At 32.9% G+C, this 24,677-nt stretch overlaps 3 protein-coding genes across 3 annotated transcripts; 1 reads left to right on the top strand and 2 right to left on the bottom strand.

Annotated features, from left to right (window-relative positions):
* On the top strand, window positions 1–1,239 carry LOC133699122 (metallothionein-like protein type 2). The gene is made up of 3 exons (XM_062122271.1): window positions 1–141; window positions 279–359; window positions 864–1,239. Exons 1-3 carry the CDS (start codon window positions 77–79, stop codon window positions 952–954), a joined length of 237 nt encoding a protein of 78 aa, XP_061978255.1. The 5' UTR covers window positions 1–76; the 3' UTR covers window positions 955–1,239.
* A 1,236-nt stretch (window positions 1,240–2,475) lies between these two features.
* LOC133680986 (outer envelope pore protein 16, chloroplastic) lies at window positions 2,476–5,184 on the bottom strand. The gene is made up of 6 exons (XM_062104059.1): window positions 4,930–5,184; window positions 4,783–4,834; window positions 4,541–4,572; window positions 3,713–3,746; window positions 3,505–3,572; window positions 2,476–2,915 (listed from the first exon to the last, which is right to left on the bottom strand). The coding sequence occupies exons 1-6, from the start codon at window positions 5,041–5,043 to the stop codon at window positions 2,775–2,777; spliced, it is 441 nt and encodes a 146-aa protein (XP_061960043.1). The 5' UTR covers window positions 5,044–5,184; the 3' UTR covers window positions 2,476–2,774.
* Window positions 5,185–6,369: 1,185 nt separating this feature from the next.
* On the bottom strand, window positions 6,370–9,165 carry LOC133680930 (glucan endo-1,3-beta-glucosidase-like). Its single transcript, XM_062103979.1, has 3 exons — window positions 8,026–9,165; window positions 6,795–7,095; window positions 6,370–6,696 (listed from the first exon to the last, which is right to left on the bottom strand). The coding sequence occupies exons 1-3, from the start codon at window positions 9,061–9,063 to the stop codon at window positions 6,551–6,553; spliced, it is 1,485 nt and encodes a 494-aa protein (XP_061959963.1). The 5' UTR covers window positions 9,064–9,165; the 3' UTR covers window positions 6,370–6,550.
* Between the last annotated feature and the right edge of the window lie 15,512 nt (window positions 9,166–24,677).

Here is a 24,677-nt window from a genome sequence, read left to right as displayed (position 1 = left end):
CCTAAGCTAGCTTGAGTTGAGTGCATTCAGTTTCCAAGAAAAATCCCTTAATTTTATCCTACTTTTCCAGCTGAAAATGTCTTGCTGCGGAGGAAAATGTGGCTGCGGCTCTGGCTGCAACTGCGGCAGTGGCTGCAATGGGTATTTCTTTCTTCTTTTGGAAAATATTAATTTGCTGATCCTGTTAACATGCTAGTATTATTATTAATTGCTTCATAAAATTCCAAATGAGTCTGACGCTCAGCTTTTCTGTTCTTGTAATGTCATCCTCTTGGCAGATGCGGTATGTACCCAGACTCGGGTTTCTCTGAGACCTCCACAACTCGGACAATCATTGCTGGTGTTGCTCCGGTTAAAATGTACGTGCCTACCGGTCACTGTGCGCAGTTGATACCGTCTAGATCGTGGCCCAGCTAGGTTTTATTTCGAGCTCGTTTAGAGCTGGGTTTTTTTTTTATCAAGACAAAACAAAAAAATGCACGTCGTTTTTTGGTTGAAAAGTTAGATTCGGGTGCGGATTCATGGTTGACTTGTCAATACTCAGTCTAAATGTTATAATATATAAATTATATCTTTAAATTTTATTTAAAAAAGTAAAATAATTTTTTTTATATGATAACAAAATTTTAATTATTATTTCTATTTATTTAGTAAAAAAAATAAAAAATAAAATATTATAAACTTTGCAAATTTAAATAACTTTTTATTAAAAAATAATATAAATTATATCTGATTTTTTAATTTTTTTGATTGAATTAATTTTCGAGTAGTTGATATAATATAATACAGTATTACTTAATTTCATGGATCACAGTTCCATTTGAAAGGGATAAAGTGATGATTAGCAGCTACTGGTACTGCAGGTTCCATGAGGGGGCCGAGATGAACTTCGGTGCTGAGAATAACTGCAAATGTGGGTCAAACGGCACCTGTGATCCATGCTCCTGCAAATGAGGAAACGTGGCCGCATGGCTCGAACCAGACAGTCATATGGCCTCTTATAAATAAAAAAGAGTTCTGTCTGATATAGTGCTTGGTGTAAATAAAAGTGCAGCTAGCCATGGGTTCCTCGAATCCTTTCTGTAGGATCTGATCATCTGATGGCTACTGATCTGTTCTTGTTTTGTGTTTCCCTCCTGCTTTGTTGGTTTCACTGCAAGGAGTTTTTATTTATTTCTTCAGTTCTTACTGCTGTGGGGTACTTCAATATTATCAGAATGCAATTAATTAAATGCTTAATCTCTGCTCTTATGGTGGCGTGCTTGTCTCCTCTCCATTAGAATTTCTTGTTTTCCTTTTCTTTTTCTTTTTCTTTTTTATCATGATGAAAAGATCCGAAACAAGTAGAGAGAAGAGGTTTTTTTAACCAAAACAAAACAACCATATCTTCTTGCAATGATTTACGTTTGGCCCAAATACGTATAAGAATTCTTGCCTTGTATAATAATCAGGTCAGGCAAACTTCTTTAACCAGACTTCGAGGTTTTTTTTATACTTTCATCATGGCTTTTTTTGTTATTAACAAGTAGAGAGAGGAGCAATTTGGTATTTTAATAACAATAAAGAAGAAGAAAATAGTTCAAGCAACTTTTAGGGTGGTTCCTATCTGCTTGGACTGCTACGTACTGTTTTCTGCTTTCTCTAGGGTGCAACTTCTTCAGTTTCTCCGGCTTGTTATGCTGCTCCCAGCAACTTTTAGTTCTTCGACTGGTAATCTGTCTGCCAGATACATCTTCAGTGGCTCTTTTATCATTATCATTGTCGATGTCTTGATGTTATGTTTTGTCTAATTTCTTCTGGGACTCTTCCATCCAGTTCTGCTACTTGGATTTCATCTGCAGATTCCTTTTTTCAAGTGCAGTAATAAAAACTATAATTTGTTTCTTGTATTATCAAAGCAACAAAACAGAAGAAGTAATAATTGCTAATTAGATGTGTTTTAGGAGTGTTGTTTACATTGTCACATACTATGACGTAATATGACGTGTTGGTATGAAAGAAACGTGTTTGATTAGCTAGCTTGCTTGGTTGGAAACACGGTGTCATTATCACATACTATGACATGTTGGTATGTGAGAAACGAGTTTGGTTAGCTAACTTGTTTGTTTGAAAACGCTGTCTGCGTTCTTAAAATTATAATTTTTTTTAATAAATTTTTTTTTATATTTTGAATCATTTTATTGTAATAATCTCAAAAATAATTTTTAAAAAATAAAAAAATATTATTTTAATATATTTTAACATAAAAAATAAAATTATTTAAAAAACAACAACCATACTTCCACACATTCCCAGTCAAAATCAAAGGAATGTCCCTTGCTAATGAAAGAAGAGGATGAATAGCAGGTACCTTGTAAACTTGCTAGACCGTGATGTTACACCGTTCACAGGGTTTTTTTCCTCCCTTGCTAATAACTCTACTAATATGAACATTTCATTTTTTTATCTAAGCATTCCAAAGATTTTCAACATAGATGTTTGAAAAGGCGACTTCTTATTCAGAGAAGAACACTTGCAGGAAATAGATGGAAACAAATCATTGCATCAACATCAGTTCCCTTGCATATTCTTACTTTAACATGAAAATCAACATAGCTTTTTAATGCTTCCTCGCAGCAGTTCAGTGAGATAGGGGAAAGTTTATACATTTCCATGATCATGTGAAGATTGTTGAGGAATGTTGATGCAGTTGCAATGGCATCCCCAGCAATGGCACCAATCATAGTCATGTCTTTATTCTTGTTGCTGGCAGCAGAAATTATACATTTCCATAATCATATGAGATAGTTGAGGAATGTTGATGCAGTTGCAATGGCACCCCCAGCAATGGCATCAATTACAACATTGTCTTTACTCTTATTACTGGCAGCAGATATCAGAGCTCCTGTCAAAGCACCTCCAAGCATGGCATTCTTCTGCAATGGATTCAATGGCAAAACAAATACCGTTAGAGGTAAAGTTGTTGAATAGAAATAAGAGTAAATACATATATTAAATACATATATTCGGAAAGTAAAACATTGGATGCTCACACAGCATGCATTGCGCCCAGACACACACATGCTCTGTAATATCAGAAAAGGACTGACACTGGAACTTTAAGTTCCAACATCATGTTAACCATCAACCAGCAAATAAAGTTTTATGCAGAACGAAATTGAATGACCAAAATAATCTTAGTTGCAATAGTTTTATGGAGTAAAAAGCGGTGCGGATTTTGTCTTTGAAAACTAGTCTATCACACATATCCTTCTAATTTTGGCAAGATGCACACCAGCAAAAGTAGCAATCATTTAGTGCAGCAAACATGATCTGTCCCCAGAAATTGTTTTCCGGTCTCACAATCACCGTAAATGCAAACTCTTAAGTGTTCTTGAGAAAGAAGGATTATAACTGGAAAAGAAAAGGTTAAAAGAACCAGCAACCTCGTTGTTGAATTCTCTTATGATTATACTCGGACCCCATTGAGACTATAGTTCAAATAGTAAGGTACAAACAACATACCCAGTCATGAGTGCCACGAACTCTCTCCATTCCATATTCCATCCCAACATAAATGCCAGCAACAGTTCCTGCACATTCAGTATGAGAAATTCTTAAAGCTGTTTAATTTTACCGACACAAGGCAACTGAAGAATTTGCCAAGAAGCACGTATGATTCCCTAACAGAAAAGGTTGGCTAAATATAGTATGCAAGGCAGCACATACGAACCCCAATAAGCACCTTCCTTGCACATCTTCTTCAACTGCAACAACAGCACTTACATTAGTATTAAAGAAAGAATTTCTCGCATTCTTCACTTGTTGCTACCTTGACTATCAACTAAAACTAGCTACCAGAAATCTTCTAGGCTAATTTTGTTCAACCATCAACAACAATTCCCTACGTATTTGGTTTGTGTTGTCCCATGAGACAATTCGAACTTCAAAATAAACAATTACCCATAATCCAAAATGCTGCAGCTGACTTTATTCCTCTACAGGAACCCCAACTCTCAAGATGATGCTTCACATTGAAATGCAACCATAAGACATCCCTAGTGGAAAATGAAACTTTGTGGCTACCTTTTTACCAAAGAGTATGAAGCAGCAACTGGCCTCACAAAAATTTCGAAATACCATCATTCCATGGCTACCATTTGGCTAGTGCATGTCATTAACAAAAGCTGGTCAATGGACTCTTCCTAGAATAACCAGAGTCTGAAATCGATCTTGGATATCTAGGGCAATTGCAGATATATACAAATATCAAGAAGACTAAACTAAGAAGAGCAGGTAAAGCATGTAGCCGCATTTGAACATATCCATCATGGATCGGAGAATTTATAGATGGAGGAAACATTTGTCGATGATATTACTATTAAATCAACTCGCTCTTCCACTGATTTCAAATTGGCATTGGTTCATCAACAAATATAACTTGAGAAATCTGAACAAATTGCAGACTTGTATCATAGTATGCAAGACATAACTCACTAACATCACCACAAACAATTGGAGGAGCGTAGAGCATAATTATTTCTTATATAGGTATGCTCACCGAATGCTCAATCTTGCGGCCTGAGAAATTCCCTGCAAAAAACCAGCCGGTTACTGTAGTCTAGAACTGGTAATTAGTTAAGATTAGTGGTGATTAACTGATTTTGTGTGCAATATGACCTGATCATCTAAACACAATATACTCCTGTAGATAACCAAAAACAGGCTTCTTAATTATATGATGACACCTTCTTATAATTCACGTGAATTTGAAAGAAAATACGAGAGAATCAGATTGAGCACCTCCTTTGACGATATGATATGCATCCTCAGCAAGTGATTTAGTTGCTGCAACCTGAAAAAAAAACATGGCAAATGGTACGAAGTTCATGAAATGGAGAGGAACAAATTAAAGAACAGAGAAACATATAAAGGAAGAGCTATACGTACGGTGCCAATCTTCAAGAAACCATCAACTGTGACATTGAGGAAGGGATTGCCCGTGTCGATGGCCACATTAAGTTTTGGAGTTGCTAAAGAAGCCCCGAAACTGCTACTTGGCATATTGATTCTTTCTTGTTTCTCTTTCTTCTTCGCTTCAATTCTTCGACCTCAGTTTTCTAGCTCTAGACGATGTTTGTGTTCGTAATTAGTAGTAACTTGTGTGTCGGCAAAATCAGAGATAGGATGGATTTTTTTTTTGTTTTGTCCTTATGCAGGTAAGATAGATATTTATAAAAAAGTAACAATTTAACTTTTAAAAAATATATATTTTTTATCAGGTAGGTTTTTTAATTAATGTGTTTTTTTTGTTTTTATAGAAATATTTTTTTATCAGTAACATGATTTTTGAATAAAAAACTAAAAATCATTAAAATAAATATTTATAAAAATCTCAATCAGTTAAATTTATCTTTTCAATCATAACTCTCTTTCATTCTTCAATTATTATTATTTTTTTATGAAAATTATTGCTTTTTAAATAGAAATTTATTATGTTAAAAGCAAGGCTTAATAAAAAAAATTAGAAAAAATAATACACACGTGATAAAAGAAAAAAATAAAAAATATATTTAATATGAAAAAATTATATAAAAATTTTACAATAAAAAATAATAATATTTTTATTTTATTCTCATTTAATATTTATGATCATATTTTTTTTTATAAACTTTGCAGTTCACATATAATAATTCATAAAGTAATTTTTAATATTATCTTAAAAAACTAAAATCTTATTTGAAAACTTTGAGAAGTGTGGATAATATTTTAAATATCATTAATTTATTTATAGTGAATTTTATTTAAAACAAAAAAGTAATTAAAAAATAAAAGATAATATAAAATAAAGGCCAGGGGTGGACATATATAAAAAGAAGCAAATGATAACATATAAAATGGTGCTAATATAATTCGAGAAGATGAAATTATAAAAATATAAAATTTGATGGGAAAAAAAACTGAAACTTGCCGTCTATAGTGAATTGTGCCCACTTCTACAGTAAATTACAATGAAATGGGATTTTGTTTTATTATTTTAGTCATAATTATAATTATAATTGTAATGTAACATATTATTTAGTCGCTTATGAATTAAGGATCGAGTAAATTAAAGATATATATAATTTGACCGGGTCTCCTCCTCATCAAAACTTCACAAGCTTAGCATTCGGCGGTGGAGGAAGCGGAGGTGATCGTACATTTTGGGTTCCGTTTCTTAGGTGGACTGCACATGTTCAACTATGAATGAGACGACAGCAACATAACATTATGTGCCTGTTTGGAGCGTGGTGTCCACAGAATTTTAAATTTTTATTTATTTATTTAAATTTATTTATTTATTTGAATTTTATGAATTTTTTATCTAATAAATTTTTTAAAAGAATGGTATATTTAAACCGATCTCTTTTGTTTTGGTTTAACTCGGGCACAAAGATATATCGTCTCGCCATACCGGATCAAACAATAGTGAACCCACCCATCCAATTAAAGCCCAAAAAGAAATGAAAGGCCAACTGCCCCGCCACCATTTAAGCCCACTACAAGGCAAGAAATAAGCGGCTCCTCCATCCTAAAAAAGAAAAAAGTGGACAAAGATCAAGCCAGAAGCCACCATAAGAATCTCTTCAACGGTGCAGTACAGTCTCCTCGAGATTCCCGCGACCGACTTTTGCTGCCACTTTAGCCCATCGAACGGATAATCACACGCCTCGTAACCTTCCACCACAAGACAGTTTTTAGCCACACAAATCAAAGTGGTTTTATTTTTTATTTTTTATTTTTAACGAGGTGAGGAGAAGGCCAAGAGAGCTTACTAGGGTCAATGGAGGTGAGCACTCCAGTGTGGTTGAAATCACAGTCGTAGTCATGACGACCAGAGGCCTGATAGAAGGCATTCATTGCATATGATGCATGTGACTTCACAGTATCAGGGACAAAGCAAGGCCCACCTTGTTGTATGGGCTTGCAATCAACTCCATTGCTACACACGTAATCGATGTTCTTCTGTAATGCGTCATCACCAGCGTCTGATTTTGGCACGCACCACTGCCTCTGCCTCCCGGGACTAGACGATGATGGGGCATCCGCTGCCGTACCGGGTGTCGGAGCCAGTGCCTTTGACGTGCAAGAGAACAGAGACCACACGGTCATGATGGAATCCCAATTCAAAATTTAAATCTTGAGAGCACTATGCAGCATATATGATATTATATTAGCTTAAAGTGCTTCACTAAAATAATTCAAAATAATATATTCCTTTCTTAAAAAATAAAAAGCATAAAGGGCAGGAATTATTGCCTTTTAAAGTCTTAACAAAGAAGGTAACCACAAAACCAAGTCTCATTTAAGAGGTTTTTAGAATAATACAAGATATTAAGTTGAACCAGAAAATACTAAGTTTTACACACACAGATATATATATATATATATATATATATATATATATATATATATATATATATATATATTAACAAAGAAAATACTTAAACCATTATCAAACCCAACAACGAATAGATAAGTAACAGGACACTTGTCCTCACACCTCACAGAACAAAAGCTGCGAAGTGTCAGATCTTAACTTGAAAAATCAACATCTAACTAGGCCCTCTGTTTCTAGCTGTATGTATTTTTACTGGAGTTTGAATAAAATTTAATTTTTTAAATTATTTAATATAATAATATTAAGAATAATTTTAAAAATATTATTTTTATATATTATAAAAATATTATAAGAACAAATGTCAGTGCGGACAGCCCAGTGGGCGTTTAGCCAAAACGCATCCCTTTCTGAATCTCTTACACGTTATTATTACCTAGAAATAAAATAAAACTCTTACACATCATGATTTAAATATATTATACCATAAGAAATTAATAACTCTCAACCTACCATTAAAGGAGTAATAATGAATTTTTAGTGGTGAATTAAGTGAGGATATCATCCGGCTGTAATTAATTAAAGAGCAGCGAAGAGAAATCAATTACCTCTACTGATTTTTTGTTTCTAGTAATTAAAAGGAGTAAAGATGAAGTTTTAGAAATTACCTTGTCATTGCGTAAAATTCCGACATCATAAACCGGGGTAAGATCCGGCTTGAACAACCCGAAATTCCTCTCTGAAACCGAGGGTTTAAGATTCTCGTTAAACAAAGAGAAAACGTAAGTCTCGAAAGTTCTATTAGGCATCAGAGGCGTTCCTTTTCCTGAATTCACGTGCTTCACGAGGTTCTTGTTGTACGAGATCGCGTTCTCCATGCTTACACCAGGTTGATTCGGGTCACCCACGGACGGCCAACCCGTTTCCGCCACCACAATGTCAACATCACCATAACCCAACCTCTTCATCGCCGAATAAACCGCATCAAGCTGAGCATCGAACATGTTGGTGTAATTGTTTCCCGTCGCCGGGTCGAAAACTCCGCTGTTTGGCTTAAACAACGCGTAGTTTAAAGTCTCTGCCTTGAATCCAAAATAGGGGTATGGATTAACCATGAAAGGAGACTTTGTCTTGCGGTGATAATCGAGGAACGGAGCAAAAATTCTTTGATCGTACCCTTTCCGAAACCGGCCCGTACTGGGAGGTTCAGATGAGGATAATATACCTAAAGAATGAGGAGTCGCGACGTGAATAGTAGTGATATTAGCAAGTTCAAGTGCTGATGTCAGGGCTTTCATAGCAGGCAAAGTGTGTGCTATTAGAACTTTGTCGGAAGTGGCAAGGACCTCGTTTCCTACTGCAATGTATTTGATGGATGTTTGAGGATGGAATGGTAAGATGTTAGCGGCGATCCAAGATTGGGCAGCAGGGAGCTTGGCAAGAGATGGGATGTCGCCGTTTCCGACGGTGACAGTTACTGAGATTCCAGTGTTGGCAAAGGCGCGGAGAATGTCCGGGTTGGTGTCAAAGATCTTGACCCGGTCTATGGTGGTTTGAGTTTTAAGGAAGCTAGCTACTTGGGATGGTGAAGGAAGGTTGTTTGCTACGGTCCCGTAGTTAACACCAACTGTGTAGGCGGCGGAGCTGGAGCTGAAGTGGTAGTAGAAAGTGAATAAGAGCAGGAAAAGAGTGCGAGGTTTTGCCATTTTTTTTTGAGCTGAGAAAGTGAAGCATTCAGTGAGCGGAGATTGAGAGTTGAGCTGGCTTTGGTAAAGTAGAGTGATTAGCCAGTTTTGCTGTTTCTGGAATTTAGTGTACTGAGGTTTTTTTTATATTGATTTTTTAAATTTATTTTTAATAATAATACATTAAAATAATAACAAAAATATTTTAAGAAATTTTATTACCACGCTCTTAAATTGTGGTAACCGTTAAAAAGCGCCGAGCGTGTAAACGGACTTGGAGTGAACAACTCCCTGTCTGTAACTCGTTGTAGGGTAGGATCGACAAAGCTGGTAGACAGACTCTAATACAAGGAAATCTCTGCATTGATCTTGAGCAGATGCAGCGAGAACACTTCAATTATAACCGGCCAGAATTATCGGGATATATTTGTTTTTGAATTTTAAAAATATTTTTAAATTTTAAATTTAAAAAAAAAAATTAATGTTTTTTAATGTTTTTATATTATTTTAATACACTAATATCAAAAAAAAATTTAAAATATATTTTTTAATAAAATATATTTTAAAAAATAATCACAATCATACTCCTAAAAAAACTCTTAAAACGTTTAAAATATTTTTTATTTTTAAATATGTTTAAATAATAATTTTTTATATTTTAAAATTTATTTTTTACATTAATAAATAAAACAATCTAAAAATACTAAAAAAATATTAATTTAAAATAAAAAAATAAAAATAAAAAGTAAACTTTTCAAAAACCCTTTTAAAATGTAAAACCAAATAAGATATTAGTTCCTAGTTGCTGCCTTATCACGCGGAGAAGCCAATAATTCAAAGGTGCGAAACTTCGAACTTGGTGCCTTTGGTTTTACACATATTGAAAACAAAATCAAAATGTTTTCAAGACAAGATTTCCAAGGCGAGGATTTTTCACAGCTATCTTTAGCTTGTGCACTGCGTTATTTTCTAGATAATTTGGCAAGAATATTCATAATAAGATGTTGATCTGAAATTATCTCTATCTCAAGTAGCGACTCGAGATTTTTCATCAAATTTCGAAGATTTATAGGCTTTTTAATTACATTTTCGAGACTTTTAACTTTATTTCAAGGTCAAAACTTCTAGTATGCAAGTTTCAGGCTTGTGCTGTGGATTTGAAAAATGATTTTGTTGGTAGAGATTATCAATTTTTAATTGTGATGCATTCACAGGCTAGTTTAACTTGCTTCAATTTATTATTTTAGACTATTATACTTGGGATACGCATGTCTAGTCTAGCTTATGTTAAAATTAAATGGGAGCGATATTAGCACATTTTTATCAAGATGGGTCTTTTAAACATGGGAAATAAGGTTACAGGTTATATGTTGAAGATTTGAAGACGTCAAGACTTTATCTTTATTGATGATTTACATTGTAAAATAGCATGAACATAAGAAGTTGAACCCAAGCTCTCAAAATAATCATACGAGGCATTTCATGGATACCACGTTGTAGGATTTTGTATAGAAAGTATTTTGGGTGTGAGAAATAAAAAAGTCGTTTGCATGAGTGATTAAGGTAAATAATAAGAGCTTCATGTTCATTATATATATAGTTTATATATAGATGATGCGGGTTAAAAGGAAAAAAATTAATATGAATTTATGCAAAACATATTTTTTTGATTTAACTAGGTCAAACTAAAAATAATTGAGTTTATTTTTTGATTCGATTCAAATGGTACTAGGCTTGTATGACCAGGTCAAACCAACCCCAAAATCTCTTATTGAGTTGATTTGACCTGGTCTAATTAGGCACAAACCAAGCCATTTTTTAACTCAGTTCTTTGCTTTTTAGTTAGTTTGATCATATCAAACTGAACCTAGCTGAACTTGTTTTGGGTTTGAATTTATATCTTTTTGTGTTTGGTTTCAGTCCGGTCAAACCAAACTTAATCGATCATACCTTGAGCTTGGTTCCCTCTCTCTTTATTTTTTTTATCTTCTTATGTAGTTCATTATTATTCATGTTGACATTATACACCATACCAACATTTACGCTTTACCTTTAGCCTATACAACATGGCTACAACAAGGAAGAATTCAAGTAGAGGGCCGCTCAAGCTATAGCCCAGGTAGATTTTAAAAAAAAAAAAAAAAACTTTTCGCGTAAATTTTTATCTTTACACCATGGTGCTTCCCTCACCAGTCCCTTTCTTTTACTAGCATCAGACCACTAAGTCACCAATTATCACAATCAATAATAAAGTGACAATAACAAATCGAAATAATCGACAGACCCCTAATCGTCTCTCATTTGCCTCTAGACACTTATTAGAAGGAACATATAAACAGAATAAAATGAGAGATATGATTATATTCCAAGATAAATGTTTATTGCATCTTTTTTCCTTTAGTAATGATGAATATTACTTATAGTTGTTCATTGTTAAATTAAAACCATAAGCATTTAACTGCCACTTGAATTAGAAAATAGTAACAAAATGCAAAAAAAAATGGATTTTATTCTCAAATCACATGATCATTAAGTACTTTGATCACATTTAAAAGTGATCTTTTGAAAGATGCTAATTGTAATTTATTAAATTTAGCTTTTTAATTTTTTTTATGAACTTAATTAGCAAGTCTTTCTTGCAATTTATTCCTAACTATACAATATTGGTATGAGAGGCTCATTTTGTTCCGATATTTAATTGAACTTTCTATTTAGTTTATTTTGGTTTAGAAAGCAACAAATTAAAGTATTTATAATTTGCTAAAATCTTATTAGTTTGATGAATTGCATGGAATGATTGTTGAAAATTAAAATTGTTGTTTGGTAATTGTTGTAATAATTTTGATTTTTATTATATTAATGATTGTATTATAATTTAGGTATAACTTTTATTATATTTAAGATCTTTATGATGTCGGGTAATTATTAAAACCCAAAAAAATATAAAGGTATTGGTTCATTTTTTAAGAAAGTTAGGACAACAAATTCTAAACCTTCTAGTATGAAAATATGGTGTCTCAAAGATTTCTTCAATCTCTAAGAGAGGATCATGGTCAAGTATTTGACATTACAACTCTTGAATATGATCCAAGATTACGTTTACAAATATGTGAATTTTCAATTAATAAAGTTGAAAGTGGCTATATATGTCTTCCTCATCAAACAATTATTTCTTTAATTAAATCTACAAGGTAAAGGTATATTCAATGTCTCCATTTTAATATTTGTTCTAAATTAACGTGTTTGGATTTTCTCCACACTTCTCTAATACTTCTCAAATTTGAGTTTAACCAAACCAAATACACCCAGTTTGTTTTGAGTAACCGAATCCAGGTTATTTTCTCCAAGTTAACCTATATTCATGTTATTTTTCTCCTAGTTATCACTTGATTACATTTTCTCTATACTTTCTTAATTTGGATTTTGTCGAACCTAATTAGGTTTAGTCTTGGCTCGATTGATTGAAATATTCTTTTAAGTTAATTTGTCTCAATGATTATTATTCTCCTCGGTTTGGCAAAGCCCAAGTTTTAGCTTTGGTTTGATAATTGATCTTGATCATTTATTACTTCTCTTAATACTATAAGTATTTTGAAAGTGGATAAGTTCTCTTTTTATTAATAAAAAAATATCATTGCCAAAAAAAGTCTTAGGGTCTTCTACTTATTCACATCAATTGGAGGAGGTTTAGAAAGATAGTGACCTTGAGAATCAAGTTGAGTCTTATGAGAATGTTGAGTTTCAAAGTCATGGACCTCCATAAATATATGGGAGAAATCAACAATAAGGTTTTTAGCCATATTCTAAAAATAAAGATTCTTTATTTCATTGACCAATTAATCTCCTAGTAAAGTATTATATCTTGGTGACCTAAGATAAAAAGTTGAAAAGGCTTCAATATTTTTCCCAAGAGAATTCAGAAGCTTAAATTTTTAGATTTTCAGCGTTTACATTCAACTCGAGTCTTATAAAATCTCCATTGGATATCAAGCAATACATTGTGTTTATCCTCAACAACCTTATCTAATTCAATAATCTTGCTTTTACACTCCACCACCACTCCTATATACTTTATAGCTTATACATGAATGGATTTAAGATTAATATTAAATTGATCTCTTTCTTGAAAAGCAATGTTGTAAGACGTCTTTAAACTTTTGATTATTTTTTTTTTTTTTTGCTTCTTACTAACTAACCTTAAGCATATTGATCTCACCCTGAGTGCTGGCTAACAAGCTACATACTTGATTACTCTCTTCCTCTCATCTCTTTATAATATGTGATAATGCCTGGAAATTCTAAAAAACACTTCTTAGCTGGGAGATGATATAAGTGGATAAACCACAATCTTTAATTTGCTCTATGTCTCATGAAAATTGAGACATCCTACCAAAATAGTGTATTACTCTATCTTGTTGATCCAAACTAGGAGGGTTTCTCCAATAAAGCACTCTTGGCTTCCTTCTTTATGCTGTAAAGATTCAATAAAAGAATAGGTTGGTTCCCTACTTTAGTTTGAGAAAAGGATATAATCTAAAACTACCACCAGTAAACGCCATAAAACCAGAACTAATATAAATAATGGTATTGCTTTGTCCTGAATCAGGTAAATCAACATCATTAAAAATTAGAATAGGACTTGCTTATACTGATAGTACATGATTAAAAAGAGGACTTAGAGAAGGTGCACGAGAATCAATACTCTTTCTACTTCTCTTGCGAAAACATATATAATCAATGTTGAATCCATTATAGGATTATTCCCCTTATTTATTCTAGAAGGCTCGATGTCCATTTCAACCTTCTTTTTAGAATCTTCAACCTCTTCTTGGGCATCCTCCTTTTTCTCCTGCTCTTTCTCATTTGATGCTTCCTCCTCCCCTGTTGATGTAGAATAGCCTGGAGGGGAAGAATATTTTTAGGCTTTTTGTGAGTTTCCTGAACCATTTATAATATTACACAAAATACATGAGCACAAGATTGGAACAGTTTGAAAATATAAGAAATGGTTAGTATTCATACCATATAAACTTTCTTTCAAAGATAATCATTCAGCTAACTGAAAGATATGATATTGATGGTTACTAAGAAGTTTTTTAAGTACATTCATCTCATAAAGACTTAAAGGAGAAGTTGTGTCATTTTCACTAGTTACATTCCAAACTGAGAAACACCCATATACATTGTTTAAAGAGATTGTTGACCCCTTATAGCTAACCTCTACCCATTCATATCTCTATTTTTTTAATGGAAAGTGATTTAGCTTTAAACATATTATTTAAAAGATTTTGGTTCCTTCTCGTAAAAAAAGGTTTAAAACCAAGCCATATATTTCTTACCCTTAGAAGAATCTGATAAGGTATAACAAAACCCAAACAGTCTCATAATAGAAACCTGACCCCTAAATGTTACATCTTTATCAAAGGCTACCAATGACATTCAACCACTAGGATGTAACTAACTTAAACACAAATTATAATATTCAAAAACCTCCTTCACAAAACCATATAAATATAATGAATATCTAAATTTAAACATATATAGAGGAGAAGTTATCTCTAACTCCTAATTAGGAGCAACGTATACTCTGTTTATTCTATCATTAGAAAGAGGGACCCTAACCTTATAACTGGTTGGAATTCTTATATTTATCTTAATAATGTATTTAAGATCAATCGTACTAATATAAGGTACAACAAAACCTAAACAGTTTCATAATAGAAACATGACCCTTAAATGTTACATATTTATCAAAGGCTACCAATGACATTCAACCACTAGGATGTAACTGATTTAAACACAAATTATAATATTCAAAAACCTCCTTCACAAAATCACATAAAAGTAATGAATACCTAAATTTAAACATATATTGAGGAGAAGTTGTCTCTAACTCCTAATTAGAAGCAACGTGTACTATGTTTATTCTATCATTAGAAAGAGGAACCCTAACCTTATAATTGGTTGGAATTCTTATATTTATCTTAATAATGTATTTAAGGTCAACCGTACTAGCATACAGGTAATTGGTGAGAATGTTATGAGTTGATAGAGACCTAGAATAAGGATTCCTCCCACCACCTCGAGAAAAACCTAATTCCCCGCCATAACTAACAACATATAGATTAGATTCACCATTTTCACTGGCTTGATCTCTATTGCCAAAGTTTTATTTAAGCTAGCAAGTAACTTTCTTTGACATTTTTAAAAATGAAAAGAAATAATGAGAGAAAAAGTCTTCCTCACATGAGAAGAAACCACCATCAACAAAGAAGTAAATAGGTTAGGAAGATTTTCAAAATTGGTAAGTTGGCATTATCTCATGTTGCTTTCTCTCCACTTCACCCGTGACTAGGCTTAGCTCCACCTTACATGTGGATCATGTAACATCTACCAACAATATTTTTACAGGATCACATGTCAAGCATCATTTTATTTGGTATGCCTTGCTTTATCAGGTATGATTCTCACATTACTTTTCATAAGTCAATTTTTCAATCAAATGTTAAAAAATTAATCAAGAGGTAAATGATGATACAAGTTAAAAAGAATAAGAAAAATTTTGATATGAATTTGTGCAAAATACATTAGCTCAGTTTAACCAGGTTAAATAAAGAACATAGCCTATTTTTAGGGTCGATTCAAATATTATTAGATTGGTTTGACTACAATTAAATCAAGCCTAAATTTGGGTTAGGCTTGACTAGGTTATGTTGAACCCAAGATCTCCTCTTATATTTGGTTTCATCAAGTCAAACAAAGCCTATTTTTTGGCTCAATTCAAATAGTATTGGGTTGATTTGACCATGTCAAACCAAACTCAAACCGAGCCTATTTTTAGGCCCGGTTCAAATAATATTAGATCGGTTTGACCATGGTCAAACCAAGCCCAAATTAAGGCTTGGTTTGGATAGTGTTGGGTTGGTTTGACCACGATCAAACCAAACCCAAAATCTTCTATTCGGTAGATTTGACCAGGTCAAACCCAAACCAAGCCTTTTTTAGGCTTGATTCTTTGCTCCTGAGTCAGTTTGATTAGATCAAGCCGAACCCAACCAAACACATTTTAGGTTCGGGTTAACATTTTTTTTTATTTAATCTTGGTCAAACCAAACTTAAGTGAGCCTACCTTAAGCTCGGTTCTTTTGAACAATCATCTCCTTCTCTTTATCATCTTTCTTTGTAATTCATTATTATTCATGTTAACATTACACACTACGCTTACATCTACGCTTCACCTTTAGTTTGTACAACGTGGCTATAACTAATAAAGTTACCTAAGAAGTTACTCCTATATTTTTCAAATACTACTCCTTAGGTTATATAAAGAAAGGTAAAGTAAGAAGAAAGGGGATCTTGAATTATCCTCCTCTCACTTACTACTTGCAATAATCTTTTCTCTCTACAAGAAAGCAACACCTTTAAAACATTATATTTACTTGGCTATCAGAGTATTTTTTGCAGGTAACACCGCCTAAGATTATTAACTAAAAAAGCCTAAGTCCAACTATATTTATTTGAAGTTTTTTCACTTCCCATAAAACATAAAACTCTTATGAAACTTTAAAGAAAAATAAAAGTTGACAAGTCATTGAGTATTAGACATTAATATTTATACTTTGATATTATGAAAATTGGAATTTTTTTACCACAACTATTATTGTTATTTTAATATTTCAAAATTATTTAATCAAAAAGGTGCTTTTAAATAAAAGACTATTTATATTACATGAATAGACAAGATGCATGAATGAAAAAATATTTTATGAAGATTCCACTAATTTTTAGCCTGATAAAGTAACATTAACATTAGCATTATATTTTTTTGTTTTAATAAGCAAAATAAAGTATGAATAAAGTAACATATAGTTTATGAGTGTTTTTGAAAAACTCATTCTATGTTATTTAGGATGATATATTTATATTTATACTGATAGAAAAATAATGAAAAATGAGTCATACATTGTTTAAAAATTAATAAGTTTTAAATTATATTTAATAAACATTAGTCTTTTTTTTAATGAGAGATGAAACAATATTTTACACATTATCATTGGTATATGTCATAAAACTAGAACTATATGCTACCACCTGAAGAAGACGAAGAAGAATAAATTCATTCTTTAAATTCAAACTGAAATAGTCATTATAAGCTCTTTATGCACCATTTCAATTATAGTCAAAGCGTACCATTTTATCTAGCTAAATAGGTTCTTTCCTTTCAGTTGTACGCATCGTTTTGGTCATTCCTTCTCAAGGTTCCTGGAACTCTTTAAAAAGTGGAATGGCTATATATGTGTGTGTGCGCGCGCGCGTACCAAACTACCTGAAGGTATCCAAGAAAAAAAATGATAACCTTATGACCTCCAAGAATTCAGGAAACTAATAAACCTACTTGTCCTACTACCTTCACGCTCAGTTTGAATGGTTGAACATTAAGGGGCATTACTCTCATTCCTTCCCTTCAGCTAACCTACAATTCTTATCACTGGATTCCCTCCAGGTAGACACCATTTGTAAAAGTCAGTTATATTCTAACCCGACCAAAAATAATAATAATAATAATAATAATAATAATAATAGATAAATAAATAGTAAGCAAGCATTTGGAGGGGCAAAATTAAACAAAAGAAAGTTATAAGGCATTAATTTATTAAGAAAGAAAGGATGGGGACAAATTTGAAAAATGTTAAACAAAAAGGGTCAATGTGCAAATTTAAAAGATGGGACTATATAAATGCCTTTTTTTTTCTTTGCTTGGCCAATGGCTAGAAGCCATAAGAGAGGGAAATGATTTGTGTGATTTTTAGTTGTTTCCTTGCAAATTATATAAAAACCAAAAAAGCAAAAGTGTAATTAGAGTGATTAGCACTTAGAAAAAAGAATTAAGAGGGGTGATTTAGTGTTTAGAACTTGTTTTGAAGAAAGAAATCTAAAGTTAGGGTTTAAAAAGGGAGAAGAAGGAAACTTGAATTTTTTTTCATCCATTCCTTGAATCTTTATCCAAGTAAGTTGAAGAACATGTTTAGAATGATTAATTGTTATAATTTTATGTTTTGATGAAAAAATTAAATTGCTATGATTATGTGAATTTGGGGATTTATGTTGTTAATTATTGAAAAGATGCAATTTATTATTGAACTATATTAGAAAGCATAAATTATTAATGGGTAAGTGTTTAATTTAGAAATGGAAGAAACAAACCCCTCCCCCCTTTTTTTATTGGTCTCGGCAAAAGAAGAAGTTTTGGGAGATTGAAGAATTTAATACAATTGTTTAGGAATTGTGGCAATTTATGGGCTTATAAATGTTAATATATAGAATGGTGAAGGATATTACAAAAATAAAATATTCACCCTTTTTCCTTGAAGGAATTTCGGCCATGACATATAAAAAGGAGAAAACGAATTTTGACTTGGATTTTATTAATGTAAAAAAGTGATTTTAGATGAATCGGATGGATTGTTGGAGAATTAAAAAGTTAATTTCGATGAAGGGTTAAAAAGGAGAATTTTATTCTTCTTAACTTAAAATAAAATGAGATTTTTATTATTTAGTTATGAATAATAATTGACAAGTTGATTTTTGTGCTAGTGCAGAAGAGGTCGCAGGACCTAATCAACAACAAGGGACCACTTCACGCCCACAAACACTAGGTAAGTATTAAATACCCTATAATAAATTAATTGTTTAATTTAGTATTTTAGAAGAAATTTCCTTTGATTGTAATTTTAATATAGAAATTATGAAATAAAAACAATAGAAATAATGCCTTGTTAAATAAATGTGTGTGCCGAAAGATTATTTCCTGGTTAAAGGAATTAATGCCCTGTTAAATAGGCACGTCGAAAGATTATTTCCTGGTTAATTGAAATAATGCCCTATTAAATAAATGAGCGTGCCGAAAGATTATTTTCTAGTTAATGAAAATAATGTCATGTTAAATGAGCATGTTGAAAGATTATTTCCTAGTTAATGGAAATAATGCCCTGTTGAAATGGGCACATTGGTTGAACTATTTTCCTTTTCTTTCTTACCTGAACTTCAGATATAATGTATTAATTAATGGACAACTTGAGAAAGTCATATCCTGGTTAATGAAGAAGATATCTAGTAAAGGATTGGCAAAAAATAAAATTTAGATTAAATTAATATATTGACGATAAGTACTTCATTTAATGAACTAGTGCGTATATTATTGTGTATGCTTCAAATAGCCCTTATTTAAATTATATATTATTAATAAGTGTAAATTTTCTAGTTTTTACTAAATGTTTACATGTTATATAAATATATTGTTAAGTACATCGCACCTTTGAGCTGAAAAGTAAAAGCATAGATGGAAATCCTTGTTTAAGTTAATTTTTGTGTTGGAAGTATTGATATTATATTTTATATTGCCTGTATGTTAAGAAATTTTAAAATGTTTAGATTATTTTTTTGTCGGGTATGTAATTAAGAACAATGCCCTTACTTTAACTGGTAATATAGTTTTGTTGTATTTATATTTGAATGTGTTTATGTCCTAAGAAATTAATGTTATTGTAAATAAATTAGTTTTAAATATTGTATATGAAATCATACAATGTTAATTATATATATATATATATATATATATATATATATATATATATATATATATATATATATAAAAAAAAAAAAACTACAGGGGATATGGAAATTGATGTGTTTAGTGGAGTTATGATGTTTATTTATATTGGGATGAGTTTGTGGTTATTATTTACAGGTTTTGATTTTGAGTCGATAACTTGGTATTGAAAATACAAAGGAGGCTGCCGAAATTTTTAGAAAATATTTACTTGAAGAGAGACCAATTAACTCTTTTAAATAATTTTTTTTCATGCCTTGACACCATTAATACCCCACCTATAGTAAGTGGTATCAGAGCAGACAATCCATGAATGTCTACCATGGCACCAGACACAAGAGCCGCAGATTTTAAATGTATCAAGGACTCCATTGCAGCCGTCACATATGAGAGTAGCTAGAAGTATAAGTTGTTGGCGGACTTGTTGAAAGGACAAAATTCTAAACTAGATCAAACCATCGAAAACTAGAGGGCTCAAATCAGAGACATTAAGAGTATGATGAGTACCATGGCACATCAGATGGAATTCACTATACAAAGACTCTCTCAAATTCCAGATAGTTTGAGTCAAGGCAAGGACAAATAAGCCTCGAGCATGGAAGGAACAGATTCTAAAAACAAGTTCTAACAAGAAGAAAGAATACCATCCTATAAGGTACACAAACCCAAACACTTTTTTCCAACATTCAATGGAGAAGATGTGCACAGGTGGTTATACAAGTGCACATAATATTTGAGATTGAAGACATTGCTTACTCTATTACCTATAGGAAATCTCCCAGCTTTACCAGGAGATTTTCTACCTTCAACACCACACAACCTCGCTAGATTACCCACTCTCCTCCACTAAATCCCATAAAGAACCTTATGATCCCTTATACTACCATAACAAAACCAAACCCTACCAACTGGAATAATAACCCTTCCAAAAACACTTATAAAACCCACAAAATCTATCAAAAACCAAGAGTTCGAAGAAAGAAGGTTGAAAGGGTTGTGTTTTTGGTGTGATGAAAAATTCATCCCTGGACACAGATGTCAAAATAAAAGCTTGTATTCTCTAACTGTAGTGGAAGAGGATGAAGGAGTCATAGAGGATAAGGCTTCTAAAGAGGGATTTAAGGTGAGAGAATTGACACCACACATCTCACTAGATGCATTGGAAAACATAGTGGGACTTAATACCATTAAGGTAACTGGAAAGGTGGACAGGACGACAATCTGCATTTTGATTGATTTGGGGAGTACCTATAACTTCTTCAACTCTGTTATGGCCCTTAAACTCTAGTTTTAGTTAACAACTATTAAGCCAATGATTGTATAAGCAGCTAATGATGAAAAGATAATTTACAAGTTCATATGCAAGGAACTCAGGTGGAAGATACAAGGGATAAGTTTCATGGCAGATGTGTTTATTGTTGAGCTAAGAAATTATGAGATGGTGCTAAGTATGTAATGATTATCCTTGTTATGAGACATATTATGTAATTAAAAACACTTATGGATGTAATTTGATTGGTAAGGGGAGAAGGTATTATTTAAAGGTGAGAATCCACCCAAGTTACAAACCATTGAACTACAATAATTAAGTTCTCTAGTAAGGAGCCACAATTAAGTAGCTAGCTATCATTTATGTAGCCTGCAAATGGTAGAGAATGATGATGGTTTTGCCACTGGATCCTCGACTACTTTACCTCAATCCCAAGGTAGTAAGGATGTTCACTCGCAGAATATCTTGACGACTTACCAAGACTTATTTCAGGAACCAAAAGGGTTGCCACCACCTAGAACCCATGATCACAAGATTCCTTTAACTAAAGGTAATGAGACAATAAATCTGTGACCCTACAAATATTCAGGCCCATAAAAAAACACTCTAGAGAGTAAGGTGAAGAAGATGTTGGAGGCTAAAATCATTAGAACTAATAACAACCCATTTGTTTCCCTAGTAATCCTTGTCAAGAAAAATGACTCTATATGGAGATTATGTGTAAACTATAGAGCTTTGAACAAGCTTACTATTAAGGATAAGTACCTTATCCCAATTGTTGAGGAGCTGTTAGAAAAATTAATAGGGGCTGCTATTTTTTTCAAGACCAAGCTTAGATCTAGTTATCATCATATCCAAATGGCCTTAGGGGAAGAATTTAAGATAGCTTTCAGAACACATAGTGGCCACTATGAATTCTTGGTTATGCCTTTCGGGCTAACCAATGCTTCAGCCATATTTTAGAGTCAAATGAATGAAATTTTCAGAAAGCACCTAAGGACGTTTATCCTTATATTCTTTGATAATATATTGGTGTATAGTTAAACCTTTGCCGACCATTTCAAGCACCTAACTACTATCCTCAAATTGTTAAAAGGACACCAATTAGTGGCAACGGCTAGTAAATGCTTCTTCTATAATAAGTAAGTAGAGTATTTGGGCCACATCATCTCGAAATAAGGAGTAGCTACTAATCCTCACAAGATACAAGCCATTATGAACTAGCCCTTGCTTAAAGAATTAAAGCAGTTAAGGGGATTCCTTTAATTAACAGGTTACTACAGAAGGTTTGTTAAAGATTATGACAGCATATGTAAGCTATTAACTCAACTACTAAAGAAGGATGTTAAGGGGTGGAATGATGAGGCCACAAAGGCATTCAATTAATTGAAAGAATTAATGACCAGTGCTCCAGTCCTAGCTCTGCCAAACTTTAACAAACTATTTATAATGGAGACAAATGCATCATTGAGAGGGATAGGAGCAATTCTTATGCAAGAAAAACAACTCATTGCTTTCATAATCAAGTCCTTAGGGTCAAAACAAGTAATGTTGGTCTACGAAAGAGAAATGTTGGCCAATTATACATGTTATTTCTAAATGGAAACATTATTTATGAGGACGACACTTCAAGATTCGCATTGATCACATAAGCCTGAAGTACCTCTTACATTAGAAAATGATGACTCTTGCGCAACATCTATGGCTGGTCAAATTGTTAAGTTATGACTACGACATAGAATACAAACAATGAAGGGAGAATGTACTAGTTGATGTCATCTTCAGGATCCCTAGTAAAGAAATCTATGCCCTAACCATTTCTATTATTTCAACCAATTTAATAGGTGAAATCAAGAAGTCGTATGGGGAGATCCTACTATCCAAGCTATTATTAAGGATCTACAATTATCATCTAGTTCTCATCCTCACTATACCTGGGTGATTGATCATCTTAACAAAAAAAAAAGGCGATTGTAGGTAGTAACTCAAAGTTGAGAAACAAGCTTATTTTCATGCTTCACAACTCGACTGTGGGCGGACATTTAGGAATGTTAGTGACCTCTAAAATGGTAGGGGGTCTGTTCTATTAGAAAATGCAACAAAAACACATCAGACAATACCTCAGAGAATGCAACACCTATCAAAGGAACAAACATGAAATATGGCTAATACAGCCATTAGCCATTCCATTTGCCCCATTCATTAACATTAGTATGGATTTTATAGAAGGCCTTCCAAATCAGAAGGGAAGGATGTCATCATGGTAATAATGGATCGCTTTAGCAAATACACGTATTACATGGCCCTAAGCCATCTTTACTCCGCTCTCGAGGTGGCCAAACTATTCATGAACGACGTATACAAACTGCATAGGCTACTAATTTCTATAACTAATGACAGGCACCCAGTGTTTCTGAGTAGATTTTGGAAGGAATTGTTCAACTTTCAAGGGGTTAATCTACACTACTCATCGGCATATCACCCATAAACTGACGACCAAACAGAGGTCGTCAACAAGTGTATAGAACACTACTTGAGGTGTATGATTGGGGACTGCACTAATTAGTGGGAAAAATGGCTACCCTTAGTCAAATTATGGTACAAGACTAACTATCATTCCACTACCAAGATGACACCTTATGAAGTATTATACGGGTTTCCTCCACCCATACACATTCCCAACTTTTCTAAGGACTCGTCAGTAGATTCAGTGGATGAATATTTATCTACTAAGAAAGAAGGGGTTAAAAGGGTTAGGAGTCATCTCCAAGATGCTCAGAACAGGATGACCACGATAGCAAATAGAAAAGGAAGTGACAGAAGTTTCGAGGTTAAAAACTACGTCTACCTCAAGCTAGAACCTTACAGACAACAATCAGTTATACACAAATCCTCATAAAAAATAGCTGCAAAATATTACAGGCCTTTCCAGGCGATAGCCAAAGTAGGAAGAGTGGCTTACAAGCTCGATCTGCCTCTTACAACACTGATCCACCCCGTGTTCCACATATCCCAGCTCAAAAAGCATGTAGGTAATCATACAGTGCAAGGCACTCCTCTTATATTTCCTCAAACTCATGACCTGCAACCAAGAACCAAGAAAGATAAATGACAAGACATAAGAATCAGGCGATCACTCAAGTCCTAGTTCAGTGGGATGGTCTCCCACATGTTGATGCAACTTGGTAATACACCAATGTATAGAAGTTGAGGTTTCCACAATTCAACCTTGAGGATAAGGTCGGACTCAAGAGGAGCAATTGCTACTAGCTGAAAAAGACGAAAAAGAAGAAATTTGTTATTTAAATTCAAACTAAAATAGTTGTTACAAGCTCCTTACACACTGTTTTAATTATAGTCAAAGCACATCATTTTATCTAGCTAAATAGGTTTTTTTTTTAGTTATACACACCGTTTTGGTCATTCCTTCTCAAAGTTTTGGAACTCTTTAGAAAGTAAAGTAACTGTGTGTGTGTAACAGGCCGAATGAAGGTATCCAATAAAAATAAAAAATAAAACTTTAAGACCTCTGAGAATTCAGGAAACTAACCCACCCATAACACTATATTAAGGACATAATATTCAATTGATTTGATTTACAGAGTTGGTGATTTTCAGCTTTTGTATCTCCTGTGCAGTGGATGGAATCATGATAAAGATTTGGCGCTGCCTTTGCTGTGTCTGTCATGTCTGGATACGGGCCTTGTATCAAGACTTGTGGCGGATTGTTTGCTCAAGCCCATTATTTGGGCTAGC

The sequence above is a fragment of the Populus nigra genome, chromosome 1 (assembly GCF_951802175.1).
Source record: "Populus nigra chromosome 1, ddPopNigr1.1, whole genome shotgun sequence".
Classification (NCBI taxonomy): domain Eukaryota; kingdom Viridiplantae; phylum Streptophyta; class Magnoliopsida; order Malpighiales; family Salicaceae; genus Populus; species Populus nigra.
Note: the sequence above shows the minus strand (reverse complement) of the source record. Positions and strands in the feature narration are given on the sequence as shown.

What these genes read in the sequence shown, in the direction of transcription:
- LOC133699122 (XM_062122271.1), top strand. Translation starts at nt 77, where the DNA reads ATGTCTTGCTGCGGAGGAAAATGTGGCTGCGGCTCTGGCTGCAACTGC. An exon ending in TGCGGCAGTGGCTGCAATGG is followed by an intron (nt 142 to 278) that starts GTATTTCTTTCT and finishes TCCTCTTGGCAG; the next exon opens with ATGCGGTATGTACCCAGACT. An exon ending in GGTGTTGCTCCGGTTAAAAT is followed by an intron (nt 360 to 863) that starts GTACGTGCCTAC and finishes CTGGTACTGCAG; the next exon opens with GTTCCATGAGGGGGCCGAGA.
- LOC133680986 (XM_062104059.1), bottom strand. Translation starts at nt 5,043, where the DNA reads ATGCCAAGTAGCAGTTTCGGGGCTTCTTTAGCAACTCCAAAACTTAAT. An exon ending in GTTTCTTGAAGATTGGCACC is followed by an intron (nt 4,835 to 4,929) that starts GTACGTATAGCT and finishes TTTTTTTTTCAG; the next exon opens with GTTGCAGCAACTAAATCACT. An exon ending in GCCGCAAGATTGAGCATTCG is followed by an intron (nt 3,747 to 4,540) that starts GTGAGCATACCT and finishes CTGTTGTTGCAG; the next exon opens with TTGAAGAAGATGTGCAAGGA.
- LOC133680930 (XM_062103979.1), bottom strand. Translation starts at nt 9,063, where the DNA reads ATGGCAAAACCTCGCACTCTTTTCCTGCTCTTATTCACTTTCTACTAC. An exon ending in GAATTTTACGCAATGACAAG is followed by an intron (nt 7,096 to 8,025) that starts GTAATTTCTAAA and finishes TGCACGTCAAAG; the next exon opens with GCACTGGCTCCGACACCCGG. An exon ending in GCTCACCTCCATTGACCCTA is followed by an intron (nt 6,697 to 6,794) that starts GTAAGCTCTCTT and finishes TTGTGGTGGAAG; the next exon opens with GTTACGAGGCGTGTGATTAT.